This window comes from Tupaia chinensis, unplaced genomic scaffold, assembly GCF_000334495.1.
Source record: "Tupaia chinensis unplaced genomic scaffold, TupChi_1.0 Scaffold140338_1, whole genome shotgun sequence".
NCBI classification, from domain to species: Eukaryota; Metazoa; Chordata; class Mammalia; order Scandentia; family Tupaiidae; genus Tupaia; species Tupaia belangeri.
In genome coordinates, this window is record NW_006200215.1 from 685,436 (window position 1) to 708,011 (window position 22,576).

Below are 22,576 nucleotides of genomic sequence, written 5' to 3' on the forward strand. Positions count from 1 at the left end.
GAGCACACACTCCCTATAGCAAAACCTCTCAAAAGAAAAAAATAATAGAGAGAGAATAAGTGCTAGAGAGGTTATGTTGAGAAGGGAAACCTCTTACACTGTTAGTGGGAATGTAAATTAGTATACCCACTATGGAAAACAATAGGGAGGTTCCTCAAAAACCTTCAAATAAAACTATCATGTGAGCCAGTCATTCCATTCTTAGGTATCTACCAATAGGATGGGAAAACCCTCAGTTGGAAAAACACTTGCACAGGGACCAGCAATTGGCATAATGGCTGTGTCGCTGGACTCCCATGTAGTCAACCACGGTTCAAGTCCTGGACCCGGTGTTTTAAACACACTCCTGGCACATGTGCGTGTGTGCCCAAGACCCCAAGAAGAGAATGGAGGAGAAGGGATTGCGGTGTGGCCATCTCCCCTAGGGGGTGATTTCTCGCTTTCTGTCTCTCTGTCTCTCTCTGTCTCTCTGGCGAGCACATGTGCCCTATTGCAAAAACCTCTCAAAAAAAGGGAAAAACACTTGTATATCCATGTTCATTACACCATTATTTATAACTGCTAGAACATGGAATCAACACAAATGTTCAAGAATAGATGAGTGGATTGACAAATGTGGCACATATAACCTATGGAATACTACCCACTCCTAAAAAGTAATGTGATCCTGACATTTGATACAAAGTTGACAAATATGGAAGATTCAATACTACATGAAGAAAGCCAGGGACCAGCAGTTAGTGTAATGGCTATGTCACTGGACTCCCATGTAGTCGACCGTGGTTCAAGTCCTGGACCCGGTGGCTTAAACTCACACCAGGTGCATGTGCGTGCATGCCCAAGATCCTGAGAAGAGAATGGAGAAGGGATTGCAGCGTGACCATCCCCCCTGGGGGGTGATTTCTTGCTTTCTGTCTCTCTCTTTCTCTCTGTCTGTCTGGCGAGCACACGTGCCCAATACCAAAAACCGTTCCAAAAAAAAGAAAGAAAGAAAGAAAATAAAGCCAAACTATAAAAAACAGGCATTATATGTCCTCACTTAATATATACCAAATATCTGCACTGTACAACAAATACTGAAATATTAGAAAGTATAACAGGAGAGAAAGCAACTGTAGCACAAAAGTGAAAAGTTATTTGTTTATGATAATGTATATTGCAATGTCTTTGTCTTCACTAAGATGTACTGTATTAATGCTGAGAAAAACCATGCTGTACATTGTAAAGATGTACAGTATAAATGTAAATTTAAAAATATATAAATAAAAAGAAACAAAATAAAAATATAAGATAAAAATATAAAAACAGGAATCCTTTAACACAAAGAAGCAGTATTAAATGCATGTATTCTAAAGAATGGATGTATTCTAAATTTTCTAATAAGGCATACCTACAAAAACCTTAAGTTTTACAAATTACTAAAGAGTTAAATACCAAAGAACTTCTTTCAGGTCACTTGTTCAATGCACTTTACAAGACAATGTATGCTGATGATATGACAAAAAGAAAAAAGGTTCTTTCTGAAATTGGCAATATTCTGTTCTTTACTGCTGAATAAAAGGAAGTACAGTGTAAAATAGATCTGGAGAGTAGAAATATCTTACCAGAAAAGTAGCTCTCTCAAACAGAAGTACTTCATCAGCCTCAATAATTTCAGCAAAATTCCTTAGGTTCATTTCCAGTTGCTGAACATTTGGAATTAGCTGATAAACAATGCTGGACCAAGCCTAACAAAAGAGAAGTACAGTGTAATATTACAAACAGTTCCTGAAAGGAGTTAGTATAGTACAACATATGGACAGCAAAATATAATGATAATTGAATCCCAAACAAATAGTCACATTAAAAATAACATACAAATGGTAAAATGAAGCTAATATTTAATTTTTATCCTTGAGTTGAACTGTTTTTTAAGTTCAAACACTTTTCTAAAATGCTGGAGAAACTTCTTATTGATAATTAAAAGTAAACAAGTAATTTAATGCCATCATGCTGCCTTAGGAAAAAAGTTGGAAAACATAACCTACTATGCTATAAAAGTTTCTAATACAGTCTTTCAAGGCTGTACTTCTCATACTGGTATTTAAGGTTAACAACAAAGATGGCTCTTAAGATCAGAACCCAATAACACTATACTTAACATATACCCAAGAATCAATTTTGTGGAAATATCAGAGAGCCATATGGGCAAATGGCCCCTCCCCTTACTAGGACAACACACCATTAGAACATAAAGTAGTAGCAACATCATTCCCAAAGTGTGTTGTCAGCTGTATAAATTATTGTTCCAACCACATTAGAAAATAGTTCGTCATAGGTTTGTCGAAAAACTGACTTCATCCAGAGGAGTATGATTAATGTATGCAGTTGAAATTAACCACACTCTTCCTCTACTCTCTTAAGACTCTTTTATTTGTATCTCTATTATAATACTTTCTTCACTCACTCCTGGTTATGTGTACTTTGCTATTTTTTCCCTTACTAGAGAGTAGGAAATGTGGTCTTAGTCATTTGTGTATTCAACAGCATCTAGCAAATACCCAATTGAGAGTCTGTTGAACAAAACTTAATATAAAAATGCAAATAATCTCTATGCAACATTGATATAAGAGATAGTAGTGCCATGTCTCTGTTTCAATGATTTTTATTACTTAGGTATGAGAGTTCAGGTTCCAAGTTTCCAGGTCAGTGTTAATGTCACTGCTGAATTTACCTTAGAGCAGGAATCAAAGCTAACCACAGCAGAGACATTTTCACTCATAGCAGTGTTGTGATTAGCCAATTGTCTTTGGTTGTGTTATGTACTGGCACCCTTCACACTGCAGTTGGTTCTTATCAGTGCATCATGTCCATCTTTATTCACAGTTACCTGTTCTATGAGAATAAGGCTTTGAAAGAAATTCGGCCTATATTAATCCAGAACAGTATTTCCTATACAGGCATTACAAAATGATCTGCTATCAGAGTGAGGCTGGGTCAAGATAACATTAGGGGGAAAAATGAATTAGTTAAAAAAAAATAGGTTAACAACAAAGATGGCTCTTAAGATCAGAACCCAATAACACTATACTTAACATATACCCAAGAATCAATTTTGTGGAAATATCAGAGAGCCATATGGGCAAATGGCCCCTCCCCTTACTAGGACAACACACCATTAGAACATAAAGTAGTAGCAACATCATTCCCAAAGTGTGTTGTCAGCTGTATAAATTATTGTTCCAACCACATTAGAAAATAGTTCGTCATAGGTTTGTCGAAAAACTGACTTCATCCAGAGGAGTATGATTAATGTATGCAGTTGAAATTAACCACACTCTTCCTCTACTCTCTTAAGACTCTTTTATTTGTATCTCTATTATAATACTTTCTTCACTCACTCCTGGTTATGTGTACTTTGTTATTTTTTCCCTTACTAGAGAGTAGGAAATGTGGTCTTAGTCATTTGTGTATTCAACAGCATCTAGCAAATACCCAATTGAGAGTCTGTTGAACAAAACTTAATATAAAAATGCAAATAATCTCTATGCAACATTGATATAAGAGATAGTAGTGCCATGTCTCTGTTTCAATGATTTTTATTACTTAGGTATGAGAGTTCAGGTTCCAAGTTTCCAGGTCAGTGTTAATGTCACTGCTGAATTTACCTTAGAGCAGGAATCAAAGCTAACCACAGCAGAGACATTTTCACTCATAGCAGTGTTGTGATTAGCCAATTGTCTTTGGTTGTGTTATGTACTGGCACCCTTCACACTGCAGTTGGTTCTTATCAGTGCATCATGTCCATCTTTATTCACAGTTACCTGTTCTATGAGAATAAGGCTTTGAAAGAAATTCGGCCTATATTAATCCAGAACAGTATTTCCTATACAGGCATTACAAAATGATCTGCTATCAGAGTGAGGCTGGGTCAAGATAACATTAGGGGGAAAAATGAATTAGTTAAAAAAAAATAGCTATGTTTAAAATCCATTGGTTTTCTCCTTGGCAAGTCAAATTTCTGTGTTTCTGGTCATAGATGCTTGTCAGAAGCAATCAATATTGAGGGTCTAGCTACTAGTGACAAAGAAGGATGCTTTCCATTCAGAGTCAGATTTGTCACAGAAGCATTCTGAAGGAAAGGCCTGACCACAGGAGGACCCAAAAGGAGCCAGTCTTTCAAATCATTAGATCAGTAAGAGAAAGAGACGCAGCAAAATAAAAAAAACTATATGCCAATAAGATAGTTTCAGTTTAATCCATAACACAACTATTATTGTGACCTCTACAATTACTATAAGCATTATGGTATCTATTGCAGCAAGGGAATAATTCTTCTAGTTGAAATAATGCAGGTCTCCAATGTAGAATGAAATAAAAGTTGAAGCCATCAAACTCCAGGTATAATATATCATTCTAAGATTCCCTTCTACAATCTCTCTCTTAAATATTTTTCTTCATTGCCATCCAAACTTAGGTATACTACTTTTTATCATGTAGAGGTACTTAAGTACTAGGACATAACTTTATGGATTACTGAGACCACAACAAGTCAAAAGGGATCATGGCCAGTGAGTGAAACCCTTGCTATCACAAAGATCAGTATCAAGTAAATCATGAACAATTAGTGAGATTTTGGTAGCTATATCAACCCAAGGTGAGGTCAAAACCAAACTCTCCTAATGTTAAGTTTGATATTCTTCAATCTATTGATTGTAGACTCTTTTGTTAGTATAACAAATATAAATGGCTATGAAATAGTTTAGACAAATAAAAGGTTTGGTTAATACCCTTCTAGTTTCTTTTCATGCTCTTCAAATGAGTTAATTCAGGGAAACATACACACCTTATAGAGAGTTTCATCCCAGATAGATGTTCGGAAACAAGAACATTCCAATGGGCGAGACAAACGTCTCAGATCTTCTTCTCGCTCTTTAAAAATCTAAATTTAAAAAAAAATCATATTAATTAGCATATAATGGCTCTCCTCATTTACTGCAAAATCTGGAATGTAATTATTTCAGCATATTTTAATCAGGATCTTTTGCTCCTCCTTCAGAGGAATTTTGAGTATGTACATTATTTCACAAACTAGGATGGCAGAAATTATTTCAGGTCAGTTCTAAAAGTGCAAGAACTACTAGAATTCTTCAAGCTTATGCTGCTTGTGATGAATACTCCCTAAAAGCACTACACTGGGCAAAAATTATTGTACAGAAGAGTCATAATAAAATACATTTTATTATTTCATTTGGAATCACCAAATCTGGTCATTTTAAGAAAGCTATACTTATATCTAGATTGTATAAATCAAGTTATTTTAACCTTTGTATATACCTTTCTCCTTACACATATAAAGACATTCATATATATTACATGCATATGTATTATATTTAGTTGGCTATATAGATATAATCCCCCCATGCTGGGTAAAGTCTCTTTACAATCTAAATGATGTATAGCAATTTAATCTATAAATCGCAATAAATAATAATAAAAATAATACTAAAAAACTATTTCTATTGGATATTTGTGTTCGTATTTATGTATGTACATATCCCAACATACCTGTGAAAAAAACTTTTATGTACACACCATGATGGTTACTTTTACGTGTCAACTTGGCTAGGCCACAGTTGACAGACAGGCTTTTATTTAACCTATCTGTTTCTGCAAAAGTATCTTTTAGATGAGATTAACATTTAATGGGCTATTATCCCTAGAGCCTTGCTGTGGATCAGGGGGCAGTGGCATTCAGTGAGGCCAACTAAAGTAGGAGACTACTTGGGGATTCCATTGCCTTCCAAGTAGTTATATCCCGACCAGCTCCTCCCAACCCCTTCACTACCATTACCACCAGAGCATGTGCTATGGATCACGGAGTAGTGAAGATTGAAGACAAAACCTTCGACTTAGATAAAAGCACCAAAAATAATGAAATAATAATAAATAAATGAGGACAACATATGGGAAATACTAGATACTATAAAACATCCAAATGTCTGAAATAATTATTCCAGAAGGTGAATAATCAGACAAGGGCACTGAAGATCTATGCTATGAAATACCTGCAGAAAACTTCCCAAACAAAAGAAGCATTCAGACATCCAGACTCAAGAAATACAAAGGACCCCAAACAGAAATAACACAAAAAGATCCTCTCCACTGCACATCATAGCCAGAATGGCAAAAATAATGAGACAAGATTCTAAAAATGGAAAGAGAAAAACATCAAATCACGTAACAAAGGTCACCCTATTAACTAAGACAAGACCTATAAACCAAAACAATGAAGGCAAGGTAAGAATGAAAAGACTATATTAAAAATACTAAAAGAAAAGCAATTTCAACCAAGAATACTATATCCAGCAAGATTATCCTTCAAAAGGAAAAAAAGAATAAAATAATTCTCAGATAAACAAAAATTGAAAGAATTCACCAATACGAGACCAGCTGTTCAAGAAGTACTGAAGGAAGTAATATATCAAAACTAAGGAGAGACAGAAATAAAGGAACAAAAGCAATCAAGAAAGTAACTAACAAAATGGCAGGAACAAATCCATAAATATCAGTAATAACCATGAATGTTAATGGATTAAATTCTCCAATCAAAAGACACAGACTGGATGAATGGACAAAAAAAATAGAAACCTATGTTCTGCTACAAGAAATGCACCTTGTGGATAAAGACAGACATAGACTTAAAGTGAAGGGCTAGAAAAAGATATTCCATGCAAATGGAAATTAAAGAAAGGCTAGATTCATGATACTGATATCAGTCAAAATAGGCTTTAAGACAAAAACTGTAAGAGAGAAAGAAGGACATTATATAGTACTAAAAGAGCAAATTCGCCATGGAGATATTACACTTAAAATTATCTATGCACACATCTTGGGAGCACCTAAATATGTGAAAGAAAGACTGCTAGATCTATACAGAGAGATAGACTACAACATACCAATCGTTGAGAAACTCAACAGCCCACTATCTCCTTTGCACAGATCATCTAGCCAAAAAAATAACCAAAGAAATATGGAATCTAAATGACACCATAAATGAAATGAACTTCACAAACATTATAAAACTTTCCACCAACAACCAGGAAACATATATTTTTCTTAACTCACATAGAATGTTTTTTTTGGGTAGGGGGGAGAGGATTTTGTGATAGGGCGCGTGTGCTTGCCAGACAGACTTAGAGAGACAGAGAGACAGAAAGCGAGAAATCACCCCCAGGGGGGATGGCCATGCCGCAATCCCTTCTCCTCCATTCTCCTCTCGGGATCTTGGACACCCACGCACACGTGCCCGGCGTGAGGATTAAGCCACTGGGTCCGGGACGCAAACCGCGGTCGACTACATGGGAGTCCAGTGACATAGCCATTATGCTAACTGCTGGTCCCATCCCACATAGAATGGTTTTGAAGACTGACCACATGATAGGGCACAAAACTAACCTTTACAAATTTAAAGAAATAGAAACAATATCTACCCTCTTCTCCAACCACAACGGAATTAAAACTGGAAATTAATTTCAAAAAATTCCTTGAAAATGCACAAACATATGGAAATTAAATAACCTATTTCTAAATGGCTTCACGACCAGTGAAATAATTAAGAGTGAAATACAAAGATTGACTGAAACCAATGATAATGAGGACACGAGTTTCCATAATCTATGGGACGCTACAAAAGCTGTCAAAACAGGGAAGTTTATACCAATTAGTGTGCATAAGAAAAAGATGTAAAGGTGGCAAATAACAACTGGATAACACACTTTGGAAAGCTGGAAAAATAACCAAAATGCCAGGAGAAAAGAAATAATAAAGGCTGATGCAGAAATAAGTGGAATACAGAATAAACAAACTATACAGAAAATAAATGAAACCAAAAGCTGGTTCTTTGGGAAGATAAATAAAATGATACACCATTAATTAGACTAATTAAGAAGAGAGAAAGGAATAAGATAAATCAGAGCAACAGGAAATATGATGACAGATATAAGAGAAATACAAAAGATCATTAGAGAATATTATAATACACAAAGAAAGAAGAAAACCTGGGTGAGATGGAGGACACATAAGCTACCAAGACTAAATCAGGTAGACAGAGAAAGCCTAAATAAACCAGTAACAAATGATGAAATTGAATTAGTGATAAATAATCTTCTAGGTCCCAATGGTTTCATTCCTGAATTCTACAACTTTTATTTTCAGCTATTTTTTTTGAGAGATTTTCACTGTAGGGCGCGTGCGCTCACCAGACAGACAGAGAGAGACATAGAGACAGAAAGCGAGAAATCACCCCCCGGGGGGATGGTCACGCCACAATCCCTTCTCCTTCATTCTCCTCTTGGGATCTTGGGCACGCACGCACACGCGCCCGGCGTGAGTTTTAAGCCACCGGGTCCGGGACACGAACCGCGGTCGACTACGTGGGAGTCCAGCAACATAGCCATTACGCTAACTGCTGGTTCCTCTGAATTCTACAACTTTTAAAGAAGAGCAAACTCCCATTCTACTCAAACTATTTCTAAAGATCCAAAAGGAAGGAACTCTCCCAAATTCATTTTAGCAAGCCTTATCCCCATCATTCTTATCCTCAGGACAAGGACATAACACACACACACACACACACACACACACACACACACACAACTACAGACCAATATCTCTAATGAAACTAGAAGTAAAAATTCTCAATACGATACTAGTAAATAGTATCTGATAACACATTAAAAGATTATACTTATGGAACCAGTGGATGGTGTAATGGTTACATCATAGGACTCCCACATGGCCAATCTCAGTTTAAGTCCTGGACCAGGCAGCTTAAAAGTCATGCCAGGTGCATGTGCATGCATGCACAGAATCCCAGAGAAGAATGCAGGAGCAGGGATTATGGCGTGGCCATCTCCTATGTGGTGTGATTTTTCACTTTCTGTCTCTCTGTCTCTCTCTATCTGGTGAGTGCACACACTTCCAGGGATGCAAGGATGGTTCAACATACACAAACACATAAACGTAATACACTATATTAACAGAAAGAAACATAATAACCTTATGATGATATCAATTGCTGTAGAAAAAGCATTTGATGGGGACCAGCAGATGACATAATGGTTATGTCGCTGGATTCCCATGTAGTAGACTGCAGTTCAAGTCCTGGACCTGGCAACTTAAAAAAACTCACTTGATAAAATACAACATCCTTTCATGATTAAGACTTTCAGCAAAACTGGCATAAAAGGGACACAATAAAAGCCAAATATGAAAAACCTATAGCAAACATCATACTGAATGGGGAAAAGCTGAAAGCTTTACCACTAAAAGCTACAGAAAGGTGAAACTGGGCGCCTAACTCTCACAATCAACAAAAATCAACTCCAGTGGATCAAAGATCTAAACATAAGGTCTCAAACTATAAAACTACTGGTGGATAATGCAGGGGAAATTCTGAGTGACATTGGAGTAGACAAAAACATCTTAAATAAGACCCTAAAAGCACAGGCAATAATTCCAAAAACAGACAAGTGAGATTACATCAGGTTAAAAACCTTCTGCTCAGCAAAAGAAACAATAGTTCGAGTGAACCAGCAACCCTTAGAATGAGAGAATATATCTGCAAATTATGCCTTAAACAAGGGATTGATAATCCAAATATACAAGGAATGCAAGTAGATTACAAAAAAAAAATCAATCCCATTAAAATATGGGCAAATGAGCTAAACAGACATCTAAGGAAGACATATGAAGAGCCAAAAATCATATGAAAAAATGCTCAACATCCCTTATCATAAGGGAGATACAAATCAAAACCACCATGAGATGCCACCTATATACCCAGTCAGAATGGCTAGCATTAAAAAACTAAAAATGATAAGTGCTGGCAAGGCTGTGGTGAAAGGGAACCCTCTTACACTGTTAATGGGACTATAAATTAATACAGCCACTGTGGAGATCAACATGGAGGTTTTTCAAAGAACTACAAATAGAACTACCATATAATCCAGCAATTCCACCCCTGGATATCTACCCAAAGGATAGGAGTGTACTTAGTCTGAACAGTGCTTACACAAACATGTTTACTGCAGCATTATTCACAATTATTAAGACATGGAACCAACCCAAATGTCCACAAACAGATGAATGGATTGAAAAAGTATGGCATACATACACTACAAAATACTACTCAGCCATAAAAACAAGAACCTGGCATTTGATAGAAAGTGGATGAATATGGAATATTTTCTTCTGAGCGAAGCAAGCCAGACTATGAAAGAGTGACACTGTATGTCCCCCCTTTAATCCCTTAATATATACCGAATGTCTGCACTCTATGACAGAAACTGAAAGACTGGAAGATATAAAAGCATGGAGAATAATTGTGGACACTAAAGACCATGTGAGAAGAGGGTGGGAAATGGGGGAGGATGAGAGGGAAGGAATTAAGGAGAAAAATAAAAATGGAAAACATTTAAGGGACACAAAAATGGAAAATTATCTGTTGATAACTTGTATGATAATATCTTTAAACAGTGTATTTATGGAAGGAAAATTCATTTTACAAGCTATAATGACATACAGTGATTGAAAGTACAAAATAAATTTAAAAAATAAAAATAGGGTTGTAAAAAAAATTAAATGAGTAGACACTGAGTAAATCTAAGTAACCTCCATAATACGAGTTGGCCTCATCCAATCAGTTGAAGATCTTAAAAGACCAACATACCCCAAGAAGAAGGAATTCTGCCACTGCACTGTCTTCTGACTTGATCTATTAAGTTATTGGGAAAGCCATGACATATTTTTCTGTTTTTCTATGCAAAAATGCATCATGACTTTCTGGATGACCCAATATAATATCAACTTTTCTATTGGTGTCCAAGCTGTTGGTCTGCCCTGCAGATTTAGAATTTCCCAGCCTCTACAATTGGTTCAATCAATTCCTTAAAACAAATACATTTCTCTTCCCCTCCTTCTCTCTCTCTAAACGTGTGTGTGTAATATGTATGTATGACAGGACTTCAAAAAGTTTGTTGAAAAGTAGAATTAATGCATGCACTTATTTTGGTGCAAAAACAATTGTGAAACCCATGCACAGTTTTTTCATAACATATCTCACATGATTTTTTTTTTAGAGAAATTTTTGCTATAGGGCATGTGTGCTTGCTGGAGAAACAGAGAGAGACAGAGAGAAAGGGAGAAGTCACCCTCGGAGGGGGATGACCACACCACAATCCCTTCTCCTCCTTTCTCCTCTTGGGACTTGGGACACGTGCACACACCCACAGACACACACCGTGAGTTTTAAGCCACTGGATGTGAGACTCAAACCTCATTGGACTATGTTGGAGTTCAGCTACATAACCATTACACCATCTGCTGCCACCCCAAGAATTTTTTGAAGATTATTCATAAATTCACAAATGCTATTGGATCTGCTACTCTAGAGGATCCTAATATAGACTTTGGTACTGAGAGTGGTTCTAGAGGAGAAGCTTATGAATGAGTTTTTTGCATTCGTTCTGGGGTTTCTAGAATTAGTTCTCTAATCTGATTAGGTATATAAGAGCTAATGGGAACCAGCAGTTAGCGTAATGGCTATGTCGCTGGATTCCCACGTAGTCGACCACAGTTCGCGTCCCGGACCTGGTGGCTTAAAACTCACACCGGGCGCGTGTGTGTGGGTGCCCAAGATCCCGAGAGGAGAATGGAGGAGAAGGGATTGCGGCATGATCATTCCCCCAGGGGTGATTTCTCGCTTTCTGTCTCTATGTCTCTCTCTGTCTGTCTGGCGAGTGCACGCATCCTGTAGCAAAAACCTCTAAAAATAAATAAAGAAAGAGAAAGAAATGCACTCAGTCCATAGTGCAAGTTGGCAACAGAGAAATACAAAAATCCACCACTGAATTTTCCTAATCAAATACCTATAAAAGCTAAAGTTTTAGATGATCACTTATATTCTTTGAAGACGTTTTTTGTCAAAATGACAAGTATGAGGTTGGCTGGCTGACTCTAATTGTGCTGGACAATTAAGAAAGTAAAGGATAAGTAAAGAGACATGTAACAGACAAAAGAATGCAAAGTTCTCTATTTAAAAAATTCTGTCATTTTGCTTTCTAAAAATGATGTTGGAAAAAATATTTTGTACATTGTAAAGATGTACAGTAATTAAATGTAAATAAAATGTATAAAAGAGCAATATTTTTAGAAAACAAAAAATATTAAAATTTAGAAAAGAAAATGTGTTCAAATCATGGTAAAAACATAGTATTCTAAACTGTTCAAAGATATATTACAAATAAATGTAAAGTTACCATAAAAATAAGAGTTCAAAGATTTGAATTCCCAGTTCGAGCATCATATAAATTACCTGAAAGTTTCCGTGTCTGCCTTGAAAAATACCTTTACCTCCTATACCCACAGAGCTGAGACTGCTAAAGACCAAACTTGGAATACTGTTCTTTATGAGAGGATAAATTACAATGAAAATTGAATTTCCAACTTGGCAGGGTGTTTGCTGTTAAAGTGAGGTCACTATGAAGGAATGGGATTCTGAAATTGAAATGGGAGACATATAGGAGGAAGCTGGGGGTCATTGTACCCCTAAATTCTTACAGGTCTTCTTTGTCATTAGAAGCAGCTACTCCGGGGACCAGCAGTTGGAGTAATGGCTACGCCACTGGACTCCCATGTAGTTGACCGCGATTCGAGTCCCGGACCTGGTGGCTTAAACTCACACCGGGTATGTGCACATGCGTGCCCAAGATCCCAAGAGAAGAATGGAGGAGAAGGGATTACACCGTGGTCATCCCCTCTGGGGGGTGATTTCCTGCTTTCTATCTCTCTGTCTCTCTCTGTCTTTCTGGCGAGCGCACACACCCAGTAAGAAAAAAACCTCTCTAAAAAAAAAGGCAGCTACTCCATCCCTATCTAAAGAGATTAATCTTACTTTGCTTGAGGAATCTGGCCTTCTCTGAGGTACTTGCCTTGTAATACCAACCTGATTCATTCCTATCACTTCTCTTTGCTTCTAGACCTAATAACTAGACTCAAGTCCAGCAAGCTCCTAAAAGATGAGGTATAAAGTATGACCCATAAGGAAGTGCTCTACACTAAAAAAAGAACAACATGAGTTTCCCAGTTTACACAAAAATCCAAAGGATATGTGTGGGAATGAATATTTAAGGTATGAGATAATGGTAGAAGGAAAAAAAAATGTACCCAGCATGTTTTCCAAGCTGCCCAGTCCAGAACGAACAGTGCAATTAGCCGTGTGGGATCTAGCTACCTAAAACTCCACACCATCTGCTGACCATAGAAAATGTATATCTTTTCCGCCTTTTCTTACCCTCTTATTTTTCTCTGTGTGCATGTGTGTGTACATGCATGCATATAGGCATACATATATATGTAGTATTTTAGACAGGGACTTGCTCTGCTGCAGTCCTTCTGTCTCAGCCTCTTGAGTGTCTGGAACCACAGGCACATACTACCATGCCTGGCTCCTTTACAGGAGCTCACCATGTTGCCATGCTATATTACCCTCCTGTCTCAGCTATTCTTCCCCTACCCAGTATCTGGGATTACAAACATGATCCACCATGCCTAGCTTTTCAAGGTGGACCAAGAGTCAAACTTGAGTCTCCCATGTAGCCTCAGTTTGCCAGGAAGCAGTATCCAGTGTACACTACTTTAGCTGAACTTCTTATTGCCTTATTATGAACATAAAATGTACAGACTTTATATCATAATATTTAAGTATTGTTAACTTTACATTGTAATATTTAAGTTACAGGAAAGCAAAGAGAAGAGTAAATTTACCCAAACATTTTGCATCGTCTTCTGGGGAAAGGGCTAGTGCATTTTTTTATTGTATGAAAGATGCTTACATCATCCCTGGTGAAACTAAAACCTTTTTATTAAGTCTATTTTGAAATTATGTATGTTTTTAGGCAATGTGTATGAGTGGAGAGTTGACAAAGAGTGGATTATAATGGTTAATTTTATATATTAACTTAGCTAGGCCATAGTACTAGACATTTGGTCAAAAAGCAGTCTGGATGTCACTGTGAAGGTATTTTTCAGATGAAATTAACCTTTAAATCAGTAGACTTTGAGTAAAACAGATTACCTTCCATAATGTGGGTGGCTCTTATCTAATTAGTTAAAGGTCTTAAGAGAAAAAGGCCTATGTTCCTGAAGAAGGAATTCTGCTTCCAGGTTGCCTTCTGCCTTAAGCTACAACACTAACTCTTTCTTGAGTCTCCAGTCTACCTGTCTGTCTTCCATATTTCAGACTTGCTAATCTCCACAATAAGTTGAGATAATTCCTTAAAATAAAATCCCCCCTTTCTGTGTTTGTCTCTTTATAAACATACACACCTGATTGGTGATTCTTTGGAGAACTGTAACAGACACAAATTTAGAGGAAAATATCTATGTTAGATGAAATTGATATTTTCCTAACCCTTAACCATTTCTACCTAAAACCATCTAAGTCTTTAATTAAGATTTAAATCCCTTAAAATATTAATATATTTTGAGGATGAGCATTTAGGAAAACATAAGATAATCATTCAAAATTACTAGCGGTTAAAATACAAATAGGCATTCATTTGTTGGAATGTTCAATGTTTTTCTATTGTAATTTTAGCTAGTGAATGAAGTGATTTTTAAAAACTTGCTATAGGGCACAAGTGCTCACCAGAGAGAGAGACAGAAAGACAGGGAAAGTGAGAAAGCACCCTCTAGGTAGTATAGCCATGATACAATCGCTTCTCTTCCATTCTCCTCAGGATTTGGGGCATGCATGTACACATGCCTGTCATGTTTTATAAGCTGCCAGTTCTGGAACTCGAATAGTGCAGTCTGCCATGTGGGGTCCAGCCACCTTAACCACCATGTCACTGGCAGGCCTGAAGTGATTTTTTAAAGGACACAAAAAATAACAAAACAATAACAGCAATAATAACAAAGCTTTCATAATCTCAAGACCCAAGGTATATACAAGGGGTCTTCAAAAAGTTAATGGAAAATGTCTATTATGTAAAAACTACATATGGATTTCAAAAAAATTTTGCACTAAAATAAACTAGTATTCCATTTTCTCATGAACTTTTTAAGGTCCCCTTGTACATAATTTTCTGCTGGATAAAAATAGGCTTAATACAGAGATCGAGAGGGAGAAGGAGCTAAAAAGATTATTAGATACTCAAAAGTATTTCCTTGAGTCAAATACAGAATCTTGTCAAACGGTTTTTGAAAGCCTGTAAGCTAACCTAGAAATGTCAAAACCCTAGAACAGAGGAGGCAATTCTGAAAATAATTATGGGAAAAAATGTATTTCTTGCTACAGTTATTACTAAGTAACCCTTTTGTAAAATAAGGAATATTCTTAGACTCTTACACTTCAGCCCAAAAAGGAACTTTCTTCTATGTGACTAGCATATTCTAAAACTGATTTCTTAACTTTACCTTTGGAAATAAAGGAAGATTTTCTCTCTTGCTCTCTCTCTCTTTGTGTGGATGTGTATGTGTATGTGAGATGAAGGAAAGTGCAGCATTATTGCAATGTGCAAAGAAAGGAGAGTGGGTAGCTCATGGCTGAAAGGACTCAATCTCCCTGAGGTATTCCCCACATGCATTTTTAAGGGCAAAATTAGAGGCAAGGGAATATTTTCTCTTTAGCTTAGGCCTTAAAATCCAATCTTCTTATTTTAAATTGAACAAACTGAAACTAGTCTATGTTTGTGACTTGCCAGTCCTAGAGTCTCATAGCTAAGTAGAAGTATACTCATTCTACCATGTCTTTTCCATAATGGGTTCTTACACCCTCTATGGGCTGTTTTAGTTGGTGAATAACTATATTTGTGTTTTTGTTTGGGTTTAGTTTGGTTTTTGCTGTTGTTGAGGGATGCAGGCTGGTATCTCCTATTCTGCTACCTTGGTGATCTCACTGTCTACTGTGTCTTCTCTGGTTTAAACTTGTATATACTGATTTTCACATCAGAAAAGAAGAGAAATATACTATGTCAGTGCAATTATGAGGGACCTGGCATATAGCCTAACATACTGTAGTTGGCACATGATTTAGTGCATACCAGGTTCCAAAGTCAAACTAGTGACAGCAGCAACTTTTCTTCATCTCACTACTAGTGGTTCTTCTATCCTTTACAGTATCCCCCTGCTCTGAAAACTAGTAAAACAGCAGCAACAAACTTTTTTTTTTGAAGAGGTTTTTGCTATAGGGCTCATGCACTCTCCAGAAAGAGAGAGACAGAGAGACAGAAACCAAGAAATCACCCCCTGGGGGAATGGCTATGCTGCTATCCCCTCTGCTCCTTTCTCCTCTTGGGATCTTGGGCACTCATGCACACGTGCCCGGTGTGAGTCCAGGACTTGAACTGCGGTCGACTACATGGGAGTCCAGTGACATAGCCATTATGCTAACTGCTGGTCCCAGCAACAAACATTTTTAAAATAAAGGCTTTTCAATGATGTCACATGGTCAGATTCCTTTTCTAATTCTAAAAACTACTCACTAAATTAATACTATCTTTCCCTTACAGTGACTAAAGTGTTTGAATTAAAAAAAAATCACAGAACTTCATTTGAAAGTTTCTACTGATATACTTTTTTTCTACAAAAAGAATGGTACATGGGGCTAGCAGATGGTGTAGTGGTTATATCACTGGACTCCCATATGGTTGATCACAGTTTGAGTCCCAGACTCACTGGCTTCCAAATCACACCAGGTATATGTGAGTGCATGCCCAAGATCCTAGGAGGAGAATAGAGAAGGAATTGCAGCATAACACCTTCCTGCCTCCCTCAGGGTTATTTTTTACTTTCCCTCTCACTTTATCTGTCTCTCTTTCAGGCAAATACATGTGCCCTTAGGCAAAAAATTCTAAAAAATAAAAAGAATAATACAAATTTACCTATACCTCTACAAAAGAAGTCCCCTTCTTAACCTCTTCATCTAATTAACTTCTGGTTATCACTTCAGATTTCGATTTAATCCACGCTTCCTCAAAAAGGCTGACTTTGGCCAATTTTTGCTATACAAAATCAATTATTTTGTATAGCACCTCTTCTGTTTCTTACCAGGTCCCGTTGGTCCTCCTGTACCAGATCCATTTTGTGCACCAAGCAAAAGATTTTGGCATCTGGAGAGTTCTGCAGAATGGCCTCCAGGCATGATTGGTAATAGTGCATGTCCTTTTCTAGTTCACGGCTCTCCACATCAAAGACATAAATCAGAACTTCCACATTTCGGAAGATATTGTCCCGTTGGCTAGTGAAATAATTTTCCATGAAGGTATCTTGTCTGGAAGAAAAAAAAATCTAGATAGTAAAGAAGTCTTCAGTTCAATCACTTTCTGATTGAACTATGATCTATTTTTGTTAGCTTGATCTATGCAAAAGATAATCTTAAGACTTCAACTTCAAATGGTAACAAAGAGGTCTGGCCTTCATATCCTTTGAGTTGCATCTTACACCACTGTCTGCCCTTCTCCTTGTGATCTAAAACTCTGACCTTCTCAGTCCTTTGAGTGGCTCAAGGGGTCCTTACACATGCTGTTCATTGAGTCTCAAATGCTGTCCCCTTCTTAAACTCTTCATCTAATTAGCCCCTGCTTATCACTTTAGATTTCAGGTAATCCATGCTCCCTCAAAAAGTCTGACTTTGGCCAATCCACTCACCAATACATTACTCTTATTTCCCACACTTACCACAAGTGTGATATTACACTTGCTTGTGTTTTTAATTAACTGCATTCATTTCCCTAAAGAGCAAGGACTGTGTCTGATACTATTTTCCACTGTTCTTCAGATTCTAATAGTGTTAGGTGCTGAATGAACATTAGCTGAATGAATAACTCAATAGTCAAATACTATATATGACAATGACTCCAATGACAAGTTTTTAGCAGAATGTTGTTCTTTCCTCCTTAGGCTATATGCCACTTCCCCAGAAGTTCTCAATTATCAACTGGCTAGCAGAAAACAATAGCACTGTGTAGTAGGGAAAAAAAATCATGAACCTAAGTCTAGTTCCTATCCTTTCTCATCAATTATCTGTGTGATCTTGGGAGAATCACAATCCCTCTGGACCTCAATTGCCCAATGTGTAAAAATGAATATCATATCTTGGGCCTCAGGCGGCACGGTGGTTAAGGCACTGAATCCCACATGGCCAACTCTATGAGTTCAAGTCCTGGACCCAGTAGCCTGAAAAGCATGTCAGGCATATGTGTGTGTGTTCAAAATCCCAAGAAGAGAAAGAATGAGAAGGTACTGTGGCATGGCCATTCTACTTTGAGGGTGATTTCTCTCTCTCTCTCTCTGACTCTCTTCAGTGAGTAAATGTGCCCTATGGCAAAAATCTTTTTGAAAAAAATGAAGATCATATCTTAGTGTCTAAAAGCGAAGCACTCATCTCTTGGTACAGATTAGAGAATTGAAAGCAATAATGATGAGGAAATACTTGTCTTCCTTGTATTGCCTTAGGGCATATGTACTTGCCAGAGAGATGGAGAGAGAGAAAGCATCCCCTAATGGAGTGTGGTCAGGCTGCAATTTCTTCTCCATTTCTCCAACATATCAGGATTTTTAGCATGCACACACATGTACCCAACATGTTTTTCAAACCACCAGGGCCAGCACTTAAATTGTATGACTGGCCATATGGGATCTGATTCCCTTAACCATGAAGATGGCCCAATGAAGAAGAATTCATTCGGAGAGAGCTGCTAGTGTGTTAAGTGGTGCATGTGCTAGCAGTAATGAAGCAATTTTTTTATAGAGTATTTGGCTATTCTTTCAACAAATATTTATTGAGCATCAACTTTATGGTTGGCTCTATGCTAGGAACTGGGAAACACAGAGCTAATAATATTTACTTATTTTATAAGGCACTTTGTGATGTATTTTTTGTATATATTATCTAACTTAATCATCAAAAGAACTCTATTGTACAGATGAAGAAACTAGCTCTAAGAGTTTAAATGATCTAAGACAATATAGTTAACAGAGCTGAAATACAAACTTCAATCCAACTCTAGAGCCTATGCTCTTAAACACTGTGCACTACACACTGCTGCTATTGCACAGAGATACAAATGACCATAGGATAGGGAGCAACTCAGCATGAGTACACTGTGTGTGCATTTGTATTGGGATATTTAGTGAGTGCCTTGCTCACAGGAGGAAGAGCTTTCATTTATTCTAAGTAACTCAGCTAGGGAAAAACAAACAAACAAAAAAAACATGCTCAGGGTCTGATCTACAGTGCTGAAAATGCCTAGAGAGCATTACTGAAATAACTAAGAACAAAGAGGTACAGAGGGCCAGCTAAGAGTTCAGCATTGGTGTTAGGCCATCAGCCAGAAACTTAATTTATTTGCCCGAAGAAGAGAAGAGGAGATACTCTATCCCATACTACAGATACTTAGATACCTATAGATATCTGTGTTGGTGCTACTTAAACATATGACATACAGATGAAATTTTAACAATTACATAAAAGTCAGAAATTTTAAAATTCCAATTTTAAAGTAATTTCTATTTAATATATCTATTACAAATTATAGTTACCCTAGGTATATTGGCTGCTACTATTATACTAGATGCTATAATAACAGTCATTGGCTTCATAAATAAGTAAGCAAATGCTACTCACCCACCACAGTCCCACAGGTTCAGTACCAGGTTTCCCAGAAATCGAACGTGAGAATGTTCTACATCAACTGGAAGACAAATACAATGTATCTAGTAATTGTAGCCTGCAAGGTAAAATCAAAAATATGCAAAGCACTAACCCACGGAATTTAGAAGGACCAAAAGTGGAGTGAAATGCTCAAAGCCACAAGAAGGTGATTTTCAGCTTAGTAGTATGGTTTAGTTGGCAAGGTGGGTACCTCAACTACCCTGAGCTACAGAACTGGAACTCATGTGAGTCATTTCATTTTTTAGTAGTTTAGTACTTAGAGCAGAACAATCTCCAATTACAACACTAATGTTAAAACTTCAACATGTAAGACAGAGACATATACTACTTAATAGATTTTCCCTGTCCCACTTGCCACCACTAACTTTCCCACACAAAAATAACAAAACCAAACACACACACACAAAACATATAAAACATAATCAAACTCCCACTATTGATTTCCTTTTTCGTTGATGACCCTACCTTTTCCTCACTTTTGATTCTCTATCCACATTCAATTCATTGCTAGTACTTCATAAGCTCTCTCAATTCCATTCTTTATCTTACAACCCACCACTAGCAGTAAGGAAGTCCCTTATCATCTTGTGCCTACCTTACTCCATAACTAACCTCCCCAACAGAAAGTCTTATTCCTCTAGACTATTAACAGGCTCATCTTAACACTACTTTGAACATGTCACTCCCCATTCAAAACACTTTCAATGGCTCCTCCATGCCTATAGGGGGGCATTCATGGTCCTTACACGTTGACTTCCAATCTTCTTATATATTCCCCAGTGAGTCACATTAATAAAATCCTTTTACTCCAGCCCAATTGAGTTTATTCAGTCCTCCCAAACCCTACTACCTCCCCAATTCCCAACATACCTTACATCAGGGGTCGCAAACTTGCAAATAGGGGCCAGGTCAGTAAATGAAGATTAGCACAGTTGCTAATTAACACATATGTAGGGTAAACATCCACCCAACAGGGATAGAATGAGTGGCAGTTACTTCACTCTTGCTCATTTGCCACGCAGGAACATGAGCTCACGGTTACCACATCACTAACTTTTCAATAGAGAATCAACTTTTATGAAAACTTTTACAAGTTGTTAACTAATTCCAATTTTTTTAAAACATTGCATAGATTAAATATTAACACATCTACAGGCCTTCACCAGCATACAGGCTGCCTGTTTGCGACCTCTGCCTTACACTTCCTCCCCCCATACTCTGCCTACTCTGTCCATCTACCTGGAAAGGCCACCCCCATCTTTCTTTCAAACTTAAATTCATCCTTTAAAACACATCCTAAATCCCATCTCCTCTAAAAGCCCTGCCTGGCTATCTGCACTTACCGTCATCGTCTCTCCCTCTAATTCATTCAAACATTTATTAAGCATCTACTCTCTGCCAGGCACTAAAATCCCAAGGAAGAATAATAAAAATTATATACTGAAAATTTCTCAAATTCTACCAATTATTATCTAGACAATTTATATGATACTCAACCAATCACATAGTGGCATTTCTTCTATGACTATTTCAAAGCTGTTTCTTAAATTAACTGCTATCTAACTTTTATATAATTTAATCTTCTTATAAACTAGATTATAGGTAGAAAATCATTATTTTTTAAAAAGCATGGCTTTTGGAGTCAAACAGATCTTAATTCAAATACCAGATCTACCTCTCTGTGTGACCTTGGGTAAGTCACTTATTCCCTGAGTATTAGTTTCCTTGTCTATTAAAAAAGAAAGGGGTAGGGGCACATAGTATTGACCTCACAAGATTACTGTGAGGATTGAGTACGCTCTCAAACAAAGTGCCTGGCACGTAGTAGGTGCTCAAACTACTTCCCTTCTCCCCTTTACTTCCCCATCCTTGGAAAAGGAATCATATCTTACATGTCTTTGTATTTCCAACAGAGTCTACGAGAGAGTAGGTGCTCAAACTGCTATTAATTTGTATACGGTCTAGTACTAAAAAAAAAAATGGAAAGAAGTGCTACTGAGAAAGGGAAAGACAATAACAAAAGAAGTGACAGGATTCAGTGACTTTAGATATGGGGCACACGGGATAAAAATGGGGTGGGTTTCTATTCCCATATCATAGAAATTGTTCTCATTAAGTGACAAATGGCCCCATTATCAAATCCAGTGGACTTTTTAGTCCTTGTCTTACTTTCTGCAGCATGACACTGTTGACTACTCTCTTCTCAAAAAATTCTCTTTTCTTGGTCTCTGATATCATACCAATAACCTTTATGGGAGATCTTCCCTCACAGGTTCTTATTCTTTCTATTTTTCTTTTTTTTAAGAGAGATTTTGCTATAGGGTGCATGTGCTCGCCAGTGAGACAGAGACAGAGGAGAGAGACAGAGAGACATAAAGCAAGAAACCATCGCAGGGGTCAGGAGAGTGGCCACACGGCAATCCCTTCTCCTCCATTCTCCTCTCAGGATCTTGGGCAAGCATGCACATGCTCCTGGAATGAGTTTTAAGCTACCAGATCTGAAACTTGAACTGCAGTCAACTATGTGGAGTCCAGCGATGTAACCATTACACCATCTGCTGGTCCCCCTATTCTTCTTTCTGTCCCTTAAATGTTGGAGTTCAGGACTCCACTCCTGGCTGCCTTCTTATTTATGTATTTTTCCCCAAAGCAAGCTAATCTATTCATATTACTTTGTCACTTGATAATTCATAAACAGGTATCACTAGTGTAGATTTCTCTACCTTTCTGACTCATATTGCACATCTCTATTTGAATAAACCACAAGTATCCCAAGGTCAATGTATCCAAGTATATTTTCTCTCATTTAGTCCCCCAAAAATCTATTTCTTTTTCAATCTTTTCATATCTTTTAACATT

The 22,576-nt window shown here is 37.2% G+C and overlaps 1 protein-coding gene across 1 annotated transcript in view; it reads right to left on the reverse strand.

Moving 5' to 3' along the window:
* Positions 1 to 22,576, reverse strand: part of LOC102496661 (ras-related GTP-binding protein B) — a 44,788-nt gene that overhangs the window by 13,135 nt on the left and 9,077 nt on the right. The window contains exons 4-8 of the mRNA XM_006162618.3: positions 21,610 to 21,684; positions 19,670 to 19,736; positions 17,092 to 17,314; positions 4,826 to 4,921; positions 1,605 to 1,727 (exon numbers count right to left, since the gene is read on the reverse strand). Coding sequence (XP_006162680.2) covers positions 1,605 to 1,727; positions 4,826 to 4,921; positions 17,092 to 17,314; positions 19,670 to 19,736; positions 21,610 to 21,684 — 584 coding nt within the window. The remainder of the gene's footprint in view (positions 1 to 1,604; positions 1,728 to 4,825; positions 4,922 to 17,091; positions 17,315 to 19,669; positions 19,737 to 21,609; positions 21,685 to 22,576) is intronic.